At 43.5% G+C, this 12644-nt stretch overlaps 1 protein-coding gene across 3 annotated transcripts; it reads left to right on the top strand.

Moving 5' to 3' along the window:
• Positions 1–1498: 1498 nt before the first annotated feature.
• Positions 1499–12620, top strand: FAM118A (family with sequence similarity 118 member A). 3 transcript variants are annotated; one of them, XM_058023443.1, is made up of 8 exons: positions 1499–1709; positions 4716–4771; positions 6005–6257; positions 7480–7701; positions 8240–8368; positions 9120–9405; positions 11020–11052; positions 12391–12620. In XM_058023443.1, the coding sequence occupies exons 1-8, from the start codon at positions 1650–1652 to the stop codon at positions 12486–12488; spliced, it is 1137 nt and encodes a 378-aa protein (XP_057879426.1). In that variant the 5' UTR covers positions 1499–1649; the 3' UTR covers positions 12489–12620. The 3 variants fall into 3 exon arrangements, with proteins under 3 accessions (XP_057879426.1, XP_057879427.1, XP_057879428.1); XM_058023444.1 differs by lacking the exon at positions 1499–1709 and adding an exon at positions 2238–3342; XM_058023445.1 differs by lacking the exon at positions 1499–1709 and adding an exon at positions 2238–3319.
• The last annotated feature ends 24 nt before the right edge of the window (positions 12621–12644 follow it).

Below are 12644 nucleotides of genomic sequence, written 5' to 3' on the forward strand. Positions count from 1 at the left end.
ATCCTCCATGCTCATGCAAGTTACAGTGATTACATAAGGACCAAGGAAGGAATCAGTAAGTTGAGTGAAAATTAATAACTACTGCTGGAATTAGCTCTTATTACCAGGCAGAAAGAAATAGTGCTTGTGGCTTGACTGTTTAATTATTTTTTGATCTTATTTTCTACATAAGCTAATGACATAATTGCTAAATAAACAAAAGGGAAAGGATCAGAACATCCTGTGAGCACAGATGGAGCATACAATGTTCACACATTTTTAAGATATTAAATTAATTTAATTTTAGCAAGAGTGTCATCAATCTCTGAGATGAATAGGTATTTTTTGCATGCTCATTGAGGCACATGGAAGGCTGTGGTATGAGTACAAGTTTTGGTCTGTTAACAAACTTCAGCTACATTGAGAAGCAAACTTTCTTGTGTAAAGTGCATGTATTTTATGGTTGGATTTTCTCAAATATTAAAATGAATATTATATGTGTTGTGTTAGAAAGTAATGCTGTATTAATTCTCTTAAGTGCTGTATTAAATATTTTTTTAAGTTATAAAAAATGTTAAAACAGAAACTATGCTATGTTAGGATACTTTTTTAAAAGAGGACTTGCAGCAAGATAGTAGCCACAGGACACCTAAATCTTTCAGAGAAAAAGAATTTATTGCCCTCTTTTCAGAAGAAACGAACTTCTTCCTGTCTCGAAGGTGCTGTTAGGATTCAGAGGAAGAAATTGACGATGACCAGACAGAATCCTGTATTTGAATGGAATTTATGCATCATGTATGAGGTGTATGAATATGCAACAGGCTGTTGTTTTTAAGGGTTAATCCTCTGTTAACGGGTGTCCTTTTTCGGGCTTATGCTGCCCAGAAAAAGGTACCCGGACGTCCGTAACTCTTTGTCTCTATTGTCTCATATTGTCCTAATTCAATTTGTACAAATTATTATTACTCTAATTGCATTACTATTTTTATAACAATTTTTATTACTATTAAAGTTTTAAAATTTTAAAAACAAGTGACTGGCGTTTTTCACATTTCTGCTCTGTTAGGGAAATTTCTTATTCTGACAGGGCCTCACCACCCTCACAGCAAAGAATTCCTTCTGCACATAGCCTTGAAAACCCCAGTTATGGAATTAAAACCAGAGAATTAGGCATTTTCAACAGAGTTTTGCAACAGGAATTTGGGGGTACAGGTCTGTTACAGCCTCCTTGGGCACAATGAGAGCCTTTAGTTATCTGACTGCAAGATTTAAAGTGAGGCGCTTCAAAGGGAGGGGAAACTGCTGATGGGAAAAAAGTTGCAACTGAGCTTTTTTATTGTTAACCAAACACCAGAATAAACCATGCTGAAGGACCTGGTTACACTTCGGCTTTAAGATATTAAAAGCTGGGGAAAAAAAAAAAAAAAAAAAAAAAAAAAAAAAGAGAGAGAGAAGGATTGGAAGTGGAAGAGGAGGAGGGAGGCGCTGTGGGTGCTGCGCTGTGACTCGCTGAGGGGGCCGGCTGTGTGCAGCGCCGGGCTGCGCTGCCCTGCTCTCCAGGCAGGTTAACGTGCCCAGGTAGCCTGTGCCACTGCTGTCACTGCTGTCCCAGGTGGCCTGTGCCACCTGCTGTCTGTCACTGCTGTCACGGCCTCACAGCACCGCGCCTCATGCACGATGCCCCGGCCACCCCCGCCAGCCCCACCGTGCCGTCAGTAGAGCCGCACAAGGTAACGCCGCCGTCTATGCCTGCTTTTATTTATTTATTTATTTATTTATTTTATTTTTTTCCTCACTGTAATGTTTTTCATCTCTAACATCTCTATCGCCAATACGTTTTCAGAGCACCAAATGCTTAATACGCGGGTTAGCCAGGTCGCTTTCTGCTGCTGTGCTTGACACAGACCCGCAGCTGGGCGCTCTTGCCTCTCAGGGGTTTCCAGTGAGAGGAGCCGCTCCCATGCCCGATCCCAGACCGGGACCTAGCGGACAGACCCGCCGCCCACCCTGCTGGGGGTTTGAGCGGAACGGCCGCGATTTGGGAGCAGATTCTGATCGCAATCTGCATTTCCGAGCTGTGCGGAACCTCGGCGGCGGGGTGGCTGTTTCCCGGGCGGCGGGAGGCTCGGCTCCGCAGTGCGTCCGGGGCGCTCCCGGAAGCCGGCCGGGAATTCAGAGCGGCGGGAGCGGCTTTCCCGTCCTGGCAGCCGGCAAGGAATTGGGAGCGGCAGGAGCGGCTGTCCCGGCCCGGCAGCCGGCAGGGAGTTGGGAGCAGCTGCCCCGGCCTGGCTCTGAACCCAGCAGCCGGCAGGGAATTGGGAGCGGTTGTCCCGGCCCAGCTCCTGCTCCCGGCAGCAGACAGGGAATTGGGAGCGACTCTCCCGGCCCGGCAGCCGGCAGGGAATTGGGGGCGGCTGTCCCGGCCCTGCTCTGAACCCAGCAGCCCCCAGGGAATTGGGAGTGGCTCTCCCGGCCCGGCAGTAGGCAGGGAATTGGGGGCGGCTGTCCCGGCCCGGCTCCTGAACCCAGAAGCCCCCAGAGAACTGGGAGCGCCTGTCCCGGCCCGGCATCCGGCCGGGAATTGGGAGCGGCTGTCCTGCCCCGGCTCCTGAACCCAGCAGCCTCCAGGGAATTGGGAGCAGCTGTCCTGTCCCGGCCCGGCTCCTGAACTCAGCAGCCGGCCGGGAATTTGGGAGCGGCTGCCCTGCCCCAGCTCCTGACCTCAGCAGCCCTCAAGGAATTGGGAGCGGCAGGAGCGCCTGGCCCGGCCCGGTTCCTGAACACAACAGCCCTCAGGGAATTGGGAGCGGCTGGCCCGGCTTGGCTCCTGCTCCCGGCGTTGTTCGTGGTTCTTCTCAGCGGGAGCTGGCGGGCTCGGGACCGGGCATTCCTTTAGGGTTGAACGTTTCAGGCTGTTTTCAGCTATCGGAGTGTCTGGGAACACTCGCTTTGTTGAGTCAGCGCGGTGACCCGGAGCTCCAGCCGGTGAACGGAGCTGTTATTTCACCGATAAGGCCGGAGTGTGCAGGGCAGGAAAGATGCGAGGTTAGAAGTTGATCCGATGTCCCCTCGTTGTGCTGGGAGTAAGGAGCCAGCTCCCATCCCGGCTGCCGGGCATCCCACAGTGAGCTCCCAGTTCCAGGGGAAGCCGGGTTGGCAAGCGGCTGTCCACGCCTGCGGTCAGGCCCGGAGGATGTCCCGGAGCGGCTGGCAGCGCTCGGAGCACCGGGAGATGTGACCTGCATCCCCCATCGCAGCCATTCCTCGGTGGGATCGCTGCTCCCGCTGCGCCTTCCAGGAATAACTTCGGGAGCTAAAAGGAAACAGCGAGGCCTGAAATGTTGGTATTGACAGCAGCCCGTGGTGAGATGTTCTTATTAAATGTGGGGATTTTAATAAAATTATAATAATATTAATAAAGCTTTTTTGAATGGGGTTATAAAATAAGAACTGTTTTTTCCACAAAAATAAGTTGCGCTCTCTTGCTGTCTTGTTTTTGCATTGCACATTTTTTGTTTTTGCATTTGTTTTGTACATTGTTTTTGTATTTTGCCTTTTGCACTCGTAATGTTTCCATGTATGAAGGGGACGTGTTTTAGAGGTGATTATGGTGACACTGGGATAGTGGCCTTGGTGATCCAGAAGGTTTCTGTCAGCCTGTGTGATTTTGAAGTGCTTTGCCTTAAACAGATTATTGTCCTGATTTTAGGATGTGCTAATGACAACAGTGGGGGCACCTCCATAGGGTACAGTTGGTCAGGGAAGGGAGTACAGAGAAAATAAATATTACAACAAGAAAAGATTTTTCTGCCTTAAAAGACACCCTGGGTGCATTTGCTGAAGACATCTGTGGGGTTTTTTGTTTGGGTTTGTTTTGGGTTTTTTTTGTGGGTTTTAAATTTTTTTGGAGGGGGGCTTGTGATGGTTTTTTGTTTGTATTTTTTGGTTTGGTTTGGGGTTTTTTTGTTAGTCAAATCATCTCCAAACTTGGAGCTTCTTGCTTCCAAATTAGTTTCCAGCACATGAATGAGAGAGCTGGCAGCTATCTTAGGAGCCCTAGGCTCTGGCACAATGTTTATTTAGGGGATTAGGGACTGCAGTTTGCCATCACCATCACCAAAAACTGTGTCTCAAAGCCAACCAAAAATTACATTCTCATAAAAAAATAAACCCCTGTAATGAAATTTGGGGCTTTCTAAGTAATGACCCCATAGCCAGTTCTCCTGCCAAGACAAAGTCTTTCCTGTACTTCAGGAATAAGGCATAATAGGTGATACAGAAATAAGTTATTTTTTTCTCAGCAGGTATTTTAAATAAAATCTCTCATACCTTGCAGTCTGGTCCTGTAGCCAGAGGGCTTTTTGTGAGCAGGAAATAAAATCAAGAAACTCATTAATTGACTTGTAATGACTTGTAGTTTTAGTGGGAGTGACAAATTTTATCCTGAATGTAGACACAAGTATTTTTTAGCTGCATGAATAGCTGCATCTCTGTTATCCAGTCCTGTGGCATTTGGAAGCTCAACTGGAGTGTGCTGGGTTTGACACTTGTCCTTTGGCAGGTTTGTTTCCATCAGTGCCTGGCTTCACTAGGATGTGACACATGGAGCCTTGATATTCAAACACTTGGTTTAAGGAATAAAGAGAAAGAAAATCAACAGTAATTCATCTGATTTTCGTTTTGGCTTTTTCTAAGGTAGAAGCATTGAGAACTCTTTTGCTTTTTGTTTTATTCAGGGCTCAGAGATGGATTCACCAGAAGGGGCCTCCATTAGAAGTGAGCAGAAATACAGGTAACTTTTATTAGAGTTGATACAAAACCATCTCTTAATGAACATCTGAAACCACAGTGGGAATAAACTACTGAATATTGAATACAAGAACAACATCATGCCAGAAAACTTGAAATTATCCCTGGAGCTAGTTCCTTCACTGACCAAGTACTTCTCTCACTCACTCAAGTTATTTAGTGAGGAGTAAACAATGAGAGGAAAAAAATTGGGCTAAATGCAGCAGGAAGGCATGGGGGTATCAAACATATTTTATTTGTAGGCACTAGCTGGCAACCATACCTGCATGTTTATTGCTTTGCCTGAGGCCATTTCAAGTTGACCATTATAGTTTGACCTGCATAGTTTCAGATGATTGTGAAATAAAATGTGTTAATCATCTTTATTACCATGTTGCCAGGAACTGAAAATCTGTAAAGGCTGTTTGGAAAGTCAGGGGAGTTCTGGGTTTCTGTCCTGCTGAAATCCTTGTTTGTACAGAGTGATTTTGCTGTATGCATTTTCACTTATTTGCTGAGTAATCATGAAAGGCAGATTTTCCTCACATTCCTCTGTGCTGGTTTTTGCAGAGACTGGATGTAACACCAACACTCCTCTGAGAGGGATCTGTGGGTAGTAATGTCAAAACAGTGAGTTGGATGAACCCTTGATCTGCACCAGCATGGCTGCTATGTTCACATATCCTACAGTGTTCAGAAATGAGAATAAAATAGTCAACTTTTTCTCTGAAAAAAACTGAAAGTTTGTTTTCTTGGAATAGTGTGGCTTGTCCCTTTGAAATAGTTGTACTTCCTCTCTATCACATATGTATTAGTTCAGTCATTGGACAATCTTTTGCCTACTTTTTTCAGAATTTCATTGGAAATGGTGTTTGGCTTGCCCTGGAAATTGGCAATTATCAATTTGGATCTCAGAGATAGTGGTGATTTGGAGTTGTTGCCTTTTTTTGGCTGGCATTAACCATTTACCACATTTATTTGTCTGAAATGGCAAAAAGGCATCAAGGCTATTTGTTGGTTTGGGGGAGGCCGTGAGCTTCTGTGGCTGGAATAGAGGAGAATGTGTAGGAGTGGAGAGCTATTGTGTAGGAATGGAGAGCTGTGTTCCTGCAGGTTTGTTGGTGTTTTGGAGACACTTTCATGGCTCAGGTGAACTTGTGGAGTCGGTCCCTGAGCTCTTCATGCAAGCCAGGAAACGCGCTGTGAGAAATGAACGCTTTTGTTTTCTGTGTTTAAGGAAATTCCTAAAAAGCCTGATAAGAAAGCAGCCTCGGGACCTTCTGCTGGTGATTGGGACGGGGGTGAGTGCTGCAGTGGCCCCAGGAATCCCAGCACTGTGCTCCTGGAGGAGCTGCATCGAGGCTGTGCTTGGAGCAGCTGAGCAGCTGGAGGTGCTGCACCCCGGGGATGTCGCTGAATTCCGCAAGAAGGTGGCCAAAGAGAGGGACCTGCTTGTGGTGGCACATGATCTCATCAGGAAGATGTCACCAGTGAGTATGTTTGTTACCTCTGTTCATTTCTAAGCCTAATGTGGTTATATTCTAAGGGAACATTTCTTCCAAAAGTTGATTTTTTTTAATGGTGAAAATAGAAATTTTGTGAGTAATCATATTACTGTAAATGCAGGGCCACTGATGAAGGAAGAAATGATGAGAAGGACTACATCTTATCAGAAGGCTAATTTATTCCTTTACTATATTATATTAAAGAATACTAAACTACACTAAAGAATACAGAAAAGATACTTACTGAATGCTAAAAAGATAATAATGAAAACTCGTGACTCTTTCCAGAGTCCTGACACAGCTTGGCCCCAATTGGCCCTAATGAGGCAAAACAACTCACACCAGAATCCAATGAAACAATTCCCTGTGGGTGAACAATCTCCAAGCACATTCTACATGAGCACAACACAGGAGAAGCAAATGAGCTAAGATTTGTTTTTCTTTTCTCTGAGGTTTCTCACTGCCTTTCAGCTTCCCAGGAGAAAAACCCTGGGCAAAGGAATTATATTCAGGGGATGTGAATGCCACAATCACACAGCACATTGTACATGTTGGGGAGACTAAAAAAATCCCTGGGTTTTAGTATAAGTTAGCATTCATCAGAATTAATGCAGACAGGAGTCCTGACTATTAAATATTTGCTGTAATGTTTTTGAGATTGAAAGAGGAATTTCTAGATCTGTGGCTATAACTGGAGAGACCCTGTAAGTACAGCTAGGCCTTGATCCTGCTGATGGCCTTGGGGCCAAACATTGTGAACAACCAGTGCAGATCACTCTTCCCTGAGGACAGCCTGTGCATGCCCAGTCTCACTCATCCATCTGAGTTTCCAGAGGTTTTCAGTGTTAAGACCTTTGCCAAGTATTCCTTCTAGTTTAAATAATCTGGATGGCAGACATAGTGCTAAATGTAGGCTGGGGTGAGCCTCTCAACAGCTCTAGTGTGACAATAAGTCTGCATGTGTTCATAGCAGATTTAATCCTATAAAGTTTTATCAGCCAGGAATGAAAACACAGAAATTGCTGTCCTCCCCCAATCCCTCTTTGTACTATATCCCAGGGATATTCAGGATATACTGAATAGCTGAATACTGATAAAATACTGGTGTGTGAATCCAGGGTGAGTTAATTTTAGTGTTGTTCTATTGTACTTGTATTACAAGCTCTCTTGAGAAACCCAGACAACTGTTCCTCTCCTCTTTCCTCAGCGTACCGGGGACACCAAGCCCAACTTCTTCCAGGATTGCCTAATGGAGGTGTTTGATAATTTAGAGCAGCACATTCAGAACCCTGTGGTTCTGCAGTCCATCCTGAGGCTCATGGAGAGAGGCACGATGGTTCTGACTACAAACTATGATAACCTGCTTGAAATATTTGGTCAGCAGCAGGGTAAACCCATGGAATCTTTAGACCTTAAAGATAAGGATAAGGTACGATGAGAGCTGTAAAATTATTAGACTTAATTTATGACAAGTTGGCACATAAGCTGCACTGAAAGATGTTTTCCTGTTTAATGCCCAGACATTTCTTTTACATATCTCTTTATTCTGAATAATCTGGTAACAGTTACCAAGGAGAATTTCAGCGACATGTCTGTCAACTGGAAAAACCCACAAATTATTTAACTTGTGTAAAGTCATTGTTAAAATGCCAAATAGAATTTTACCTGGCTGGTAGTTAATTTGCTGTTCATACCTTTCTGTCAGTGCTGCTGGAACTTGCTCCTTGGTTGACTGGCTGTTTAACCCAAAAAGCCAGAGACAGCTGCAGTGCCAGCCATCACCTCTTTGTAATTACTAATTACACAGCTCACTTTAAATCATAACAATCTCTTGCTGTAGCAAAGTACTAAAGGAGTTGTTTCTGCTTTAAGTGGTTTATGAGTCAGTTCAGCTGTATAGTTTTGCAGATTCATGGTGAGTGTGGTGTATAATAATAAAAGGATGTATCTTGCATGATGTGCTTTAGGTTCTTCAGTGGGCAAGGGGCCATGTAAAATATGGAGTTCTCCATATTCATGGCTTATATACAGATCCCTGTGGAATGGTGCTCGATCCCTCAGGATATAAAGATGTTACTCAAGATCCTGAAGTCATGGTTTGTATGACCTTTAAAATTTTGACTATGTTTTGCCAAACAGTTTTCTTGTAATCACTGCAGACAAGATATCTAAGGTTCTGTGGGATCATATAAATGAAATACTTGGGGACCAGAGGAACTATTCAGAATTATTCAGGAAGATGCCTCTGTTGCAAGGGCAGTCTGTGCCCTTGGCTGTGTAAATCACAACCAAACCCCTCAGCTGGAGGTCACAGTTTGTGTTTATCTCTGGAAAGAACAGGAACCTCAAAATACTGGACACCAGGACAAGGATTCATCATCATATGATTGCTAGGTTTCTAGGGGTTTAAACCAGTACCAGGATCCTGGATTAATGTCATGTTAGCTTTCATAGGAAGTCAAACATTTGGTCAGGAATACTCATTTTCCATATTTAGAGGTTGATTTACAATATTCTGTCACCCCAATTCTTTCAATTTAAATTCCCTTGCTGGCAGCACTTACATGCCTATTTAAATTAAATGGAATGGCTTGGGCAGGAAGGGACCTTAAAGATCATCTTGTTCCTACTCCCATATTTGTATTACAAATTTGTCCTTTTTAATGTGTAGGAACAATGGCTTTGAAATGTCAGTTTGGCCTGGTCCTAAAACATTTGCTTTTTTCAAGTCACAAGTGAGGTTCTGCTCTGCTGAACCTTTTCTGGCTGATGTATTTTAAAAGTTCTGACCTTGGCTTTTGCCTGCTGAAGTAAATGTGGCTCTTCTTTCTTTCTGTTCCTTCACAGGAGGTTCTCCAGAACTTGTACAGAACCAAATCCTTTTTGTTTTTGGGCTGTGGAGAGACTCTGCGTGACCAGATATTCCAGGCTCTTTTTCTTTACACAGTAAAGAACAAAGTGGATCTAGAACATTACATGTTGGTGCTTAAAGAAAATGAAGACCACTTTTTTAAGCTGCAGGCAGATATGCTGCTGCATGGAATAAAAGTGGTGTCCTATGGGGACTGCTTCCAACAATTCCCAGAGTATGTCCAGGATCTGACTGCTCAAATCTGCAAACAGAGAAGTCCAGGTAATGTGGCCTCTTCAACAGCACAGTCTGCAGCAGGTCCTGGGCAGTTTGCCCTGCCTGAACTCTGCAGCTGATCCAAGGCACTGACCTCATGTGCAGCTTTGCTGCTTGTGAGGGACATGTGGCCAAACTGTAACTAGATGTTTTTTATTTAAATCTGTGGATTTCAGGGGTCTGTGGATTCTTGCAAATTTAATCTTGAATTCTGGATTTGTGTCTTTGTTAGTATTTGGTAAAGATGTTCACTTAATATGTATTTATGATGTGAACTACTTGAGCTTATTGAGTATTACATTGTCAGAAATCTGACTTGTCAGGAAAAGAGATTAAGAGAATTGAGGGGATTAGCTGGTGGGATAAGCTGGTTGAGCCACAATATCTGACTGAGCATAGAATGGGAAATTTAATCACTGCATCCAGTAAGTGTTTGGCTTAGTACCCTTAGGGTTGTGAAGAGAATGAAGAGAAACAACAACTGTATGTCTAAGGAGAGAGATTTCTTTAATGTTTTCCAAACAAGGACAGTTCAGTTTTGGTTTATCCAGAGAACAGAGGAAAATAACCAAATGACCTTGGGAAGAATCACTATTTGACAGCTCTTCTATTTATCATTTCAGTGAAACTGTTTTGTCTAAAATTATTCCCAGTTGCTGCATAGGAGGAACCTTTCCCTGAAAAGTGTGTGTCCAAATTAATATCCTGGGTTTTGTGACTTGGTGAATATTCCAATTAGACTGCATTATGTTTTTCTTTCCATGAAGGGTAGACAAAATATTTATCACACCACAGAGGTTTCAGGAAGTTTGTCTGATTTGCAGCAGACTTGTAAGAAGAGGGACCTTACTCAGATTTGAAAACCTTGTGATCTCATTTACAAGTCAAGATCCCAAACAAACCCATTTTCAGGTGTGCAGAAGTGCTCTGTACATCACCCAACTGTCAGGATTTGGTTTTTTTGTGCCTATTTACAAACTCTATTCTAAGATGTAGCAGGGGAGTTGTTAAGAGAGTTATATCAAAGAAATGAGAAATGCAAAACCAAGATAAGCCTGATGCAGACCAGGGACTACAGGAAAAGGAACACAGCATACCACAGGCAGCCCAGGAATCCTGGAATGCCTTGAGGACCAGTTCCTAGGAGAGGTGAAAGAGCCCAACAGAGGAGAGGCTCAGCTGCACCTGAGAACAGGGTTGGTAGTAACCTGGACTGGAGTAATCCTGTCTTGGTGGAATTCTCAATCTGTTAAACCATGAATGAAGTTGCTTAGCCATATGATTTGAAAAACTCTGTCAACTGGGGAAGTTCCCACTGACTGGAAAAGAGGAAACCTACAACCCCTACTTTTAAAAAGGGAAAAATTGCAAACTTGGGGGATGTGGGTAAAAAAATGGGCTGGATGGTCACAAGGCTGGACAGGTTTAGAGCAGCCTGGGATAGTGGGAGGTGTCCCAGCCCTTGGCAGGAGGGTGGAACTGGATGAGTTTTAACATCCCTTCCAACCCAGACCATTGTGGGATTCTAAATACAACCTTGCTGTTTTGGGATGGTGCATAAAAGTGTAAAAACTTCCTGGATGCTCATGTGTGTTGCTGATGTCTCTTACACTTCTCTAGATGCTGACAGGGTGGACAGCACAACGCTCTTGGGTAAGTAATGTTTTTATTTTTACAGAAAGTTCCATTATCCTACCCACACAAGAAAATGATTTCCAAAGTAATTAAGTGATTACTGTGCATTTAGCTCTGAAAGTTTGCTGAATGCTCTTTTTTACTCTCTGGTTTTCTTTCTGCTTAGCAGCAGGTAACTAATGGCCTTTTCAGGTCTATCATATGACAAATTATTACCTCAGAGTACTCTGGTGAATGCTAGTAACTTTTTATTTACATTTTCTGGAGCTTTTACGTGCTAACATCAATGAGATTTTTGCCTTAGATTTCCAAATACATGTTTCTGTTCCAAAAGCCTCCCTTAAGGCGGTCAGGAAGAGTGAATCTCAAGGGTGTGATACTGCAGGTGATTTTACAGCTGAGCTGTTCAGGTTGCTCTGTATTATTTCTGTGAATAACCCAAGCAATAATACATTCCAATTGATGGAGAAGATCTAGTGAAACAACTTTAAAAGATTCCACTCCTGAGAGCTCTGTGCTGCTGCAGCCAACATCAGAGTTGTATCATTTGGTACTGCATGTGAGGGCCTTGGGCAGTGCAGGAGGTGCAAACCCTGCTCCTGACCAGTCAAAAAGCACACAAGCTCCAAGACACTTGTGTGCAGGTGTAAAGGCAGAGATTAATTTTGTAATTCCAATGAGATTTTAAACTTACCTGTCTCTCAACTAAGTTCATAAATCCCAACTTCAGTAAGTACAATTAGGCAGTACAGAAACCAAGAGTACAATTTATTCCAGTCCCTCTTAACATTGCTTTCAACTCCTCCTTTACTAACTTGTTTGCATCATCTTTAGGTAGTTTTACCACCTCTTTACTTGTAGCTCAGACTACAGACCAGGTAAAAAACCCAAGAGGATTATTGCATGTAAAACCCCACAACCTTCTGCTTTTGAAGGAATTTCTATTCCATTCACTTTACTCTCCAGTTATGCTGTTTATGTACTTCCAACAGCAGCTTACACTGAGGATTTTTGCTGCAGACTTCAGGGATGGCTCAAGTTAGGACCACTGGGGTAATCTCTTTCAAGCTGGGGCCTCTGAATAAGGGATCCAGACTCAGGTGTGAACTTCACAGGTGTTAAATTAGCTGTGGCAAAAGGCAGCTGAATCCTGAGCTGAGTTCCTGTTGTGTCAGTACTAGAGATCAGTTTTGGGGGAGAGCTTGAGCCCAGACATTTAGCAGAACCCAAAGATGAGAACCTTGGGGAGAACCAGGATTGTGTTTATCTTGCTAGCTGGTGCTTAGAATAAAAAGTACACCAAGCACATGGATATGGCAATGTTAATGTGTTTCCTTTCCCCCTCTCTCACCCCAGGAGCATCATGTGTGGACTGTGCTAAAAGGAAGTTAGGAGAAAGTGGCACTGATTCTCCTAAGAGGATCAAAGAGTCAGATATGCCCACTCTTGAATGAAAAAAACTCCAGACACCAAAGGCCCACTCCAGAAGCTTTTTAACAGTAGGTGTTTAACATCTGCTGCATGGAAAGTTTTGAGATGGTATTTTCATGATTTTAATTTGAATAAAATTGTACATACTAGCTTTCTCTCTTCTAAAGCCATAACTGTGT

The sequence above is a fragment of the Melospiza georgiana genome, chromosome 4, assembly GCF_028018845.1.
Source record: "Melospiza georgiana isolate bMelGeo1 chromosome 4, bMelGeo1.pri, whole genome shotgun sequence".
In the NCBI taxonomy this organism is placed as follows: Eukaryota; Metazoa; Chordata; class Aves; order Passeriformes; family Passerellidae; genus Melospiza; species Melospiza georgiana.

Bases quoted from the DNA above. Each gene is read 5' to 3' on its own strand.
- FAM118A (XM_058023443.1), top strand. From the start codon at position 1,650: ATGCACGATGCCCCGGCCACCCCCGCCAGCCCCACCGTGCCGTCAGTA. The intron at 8,369-9,119 runs GTTTGTATGACC...GTTCCTTCACAG, and splicing joins CTCAAGATCCTGAAGTCATG to GAGGTTCTCCAGAACTTGTA. The intron at 11,053-12,390 runs GTAAGTAATGTT...CTCTCACCCCAG, and splicing joins GGACAGCACAACGCTCTTGG to GAGCATCATGTGTGGACTGT.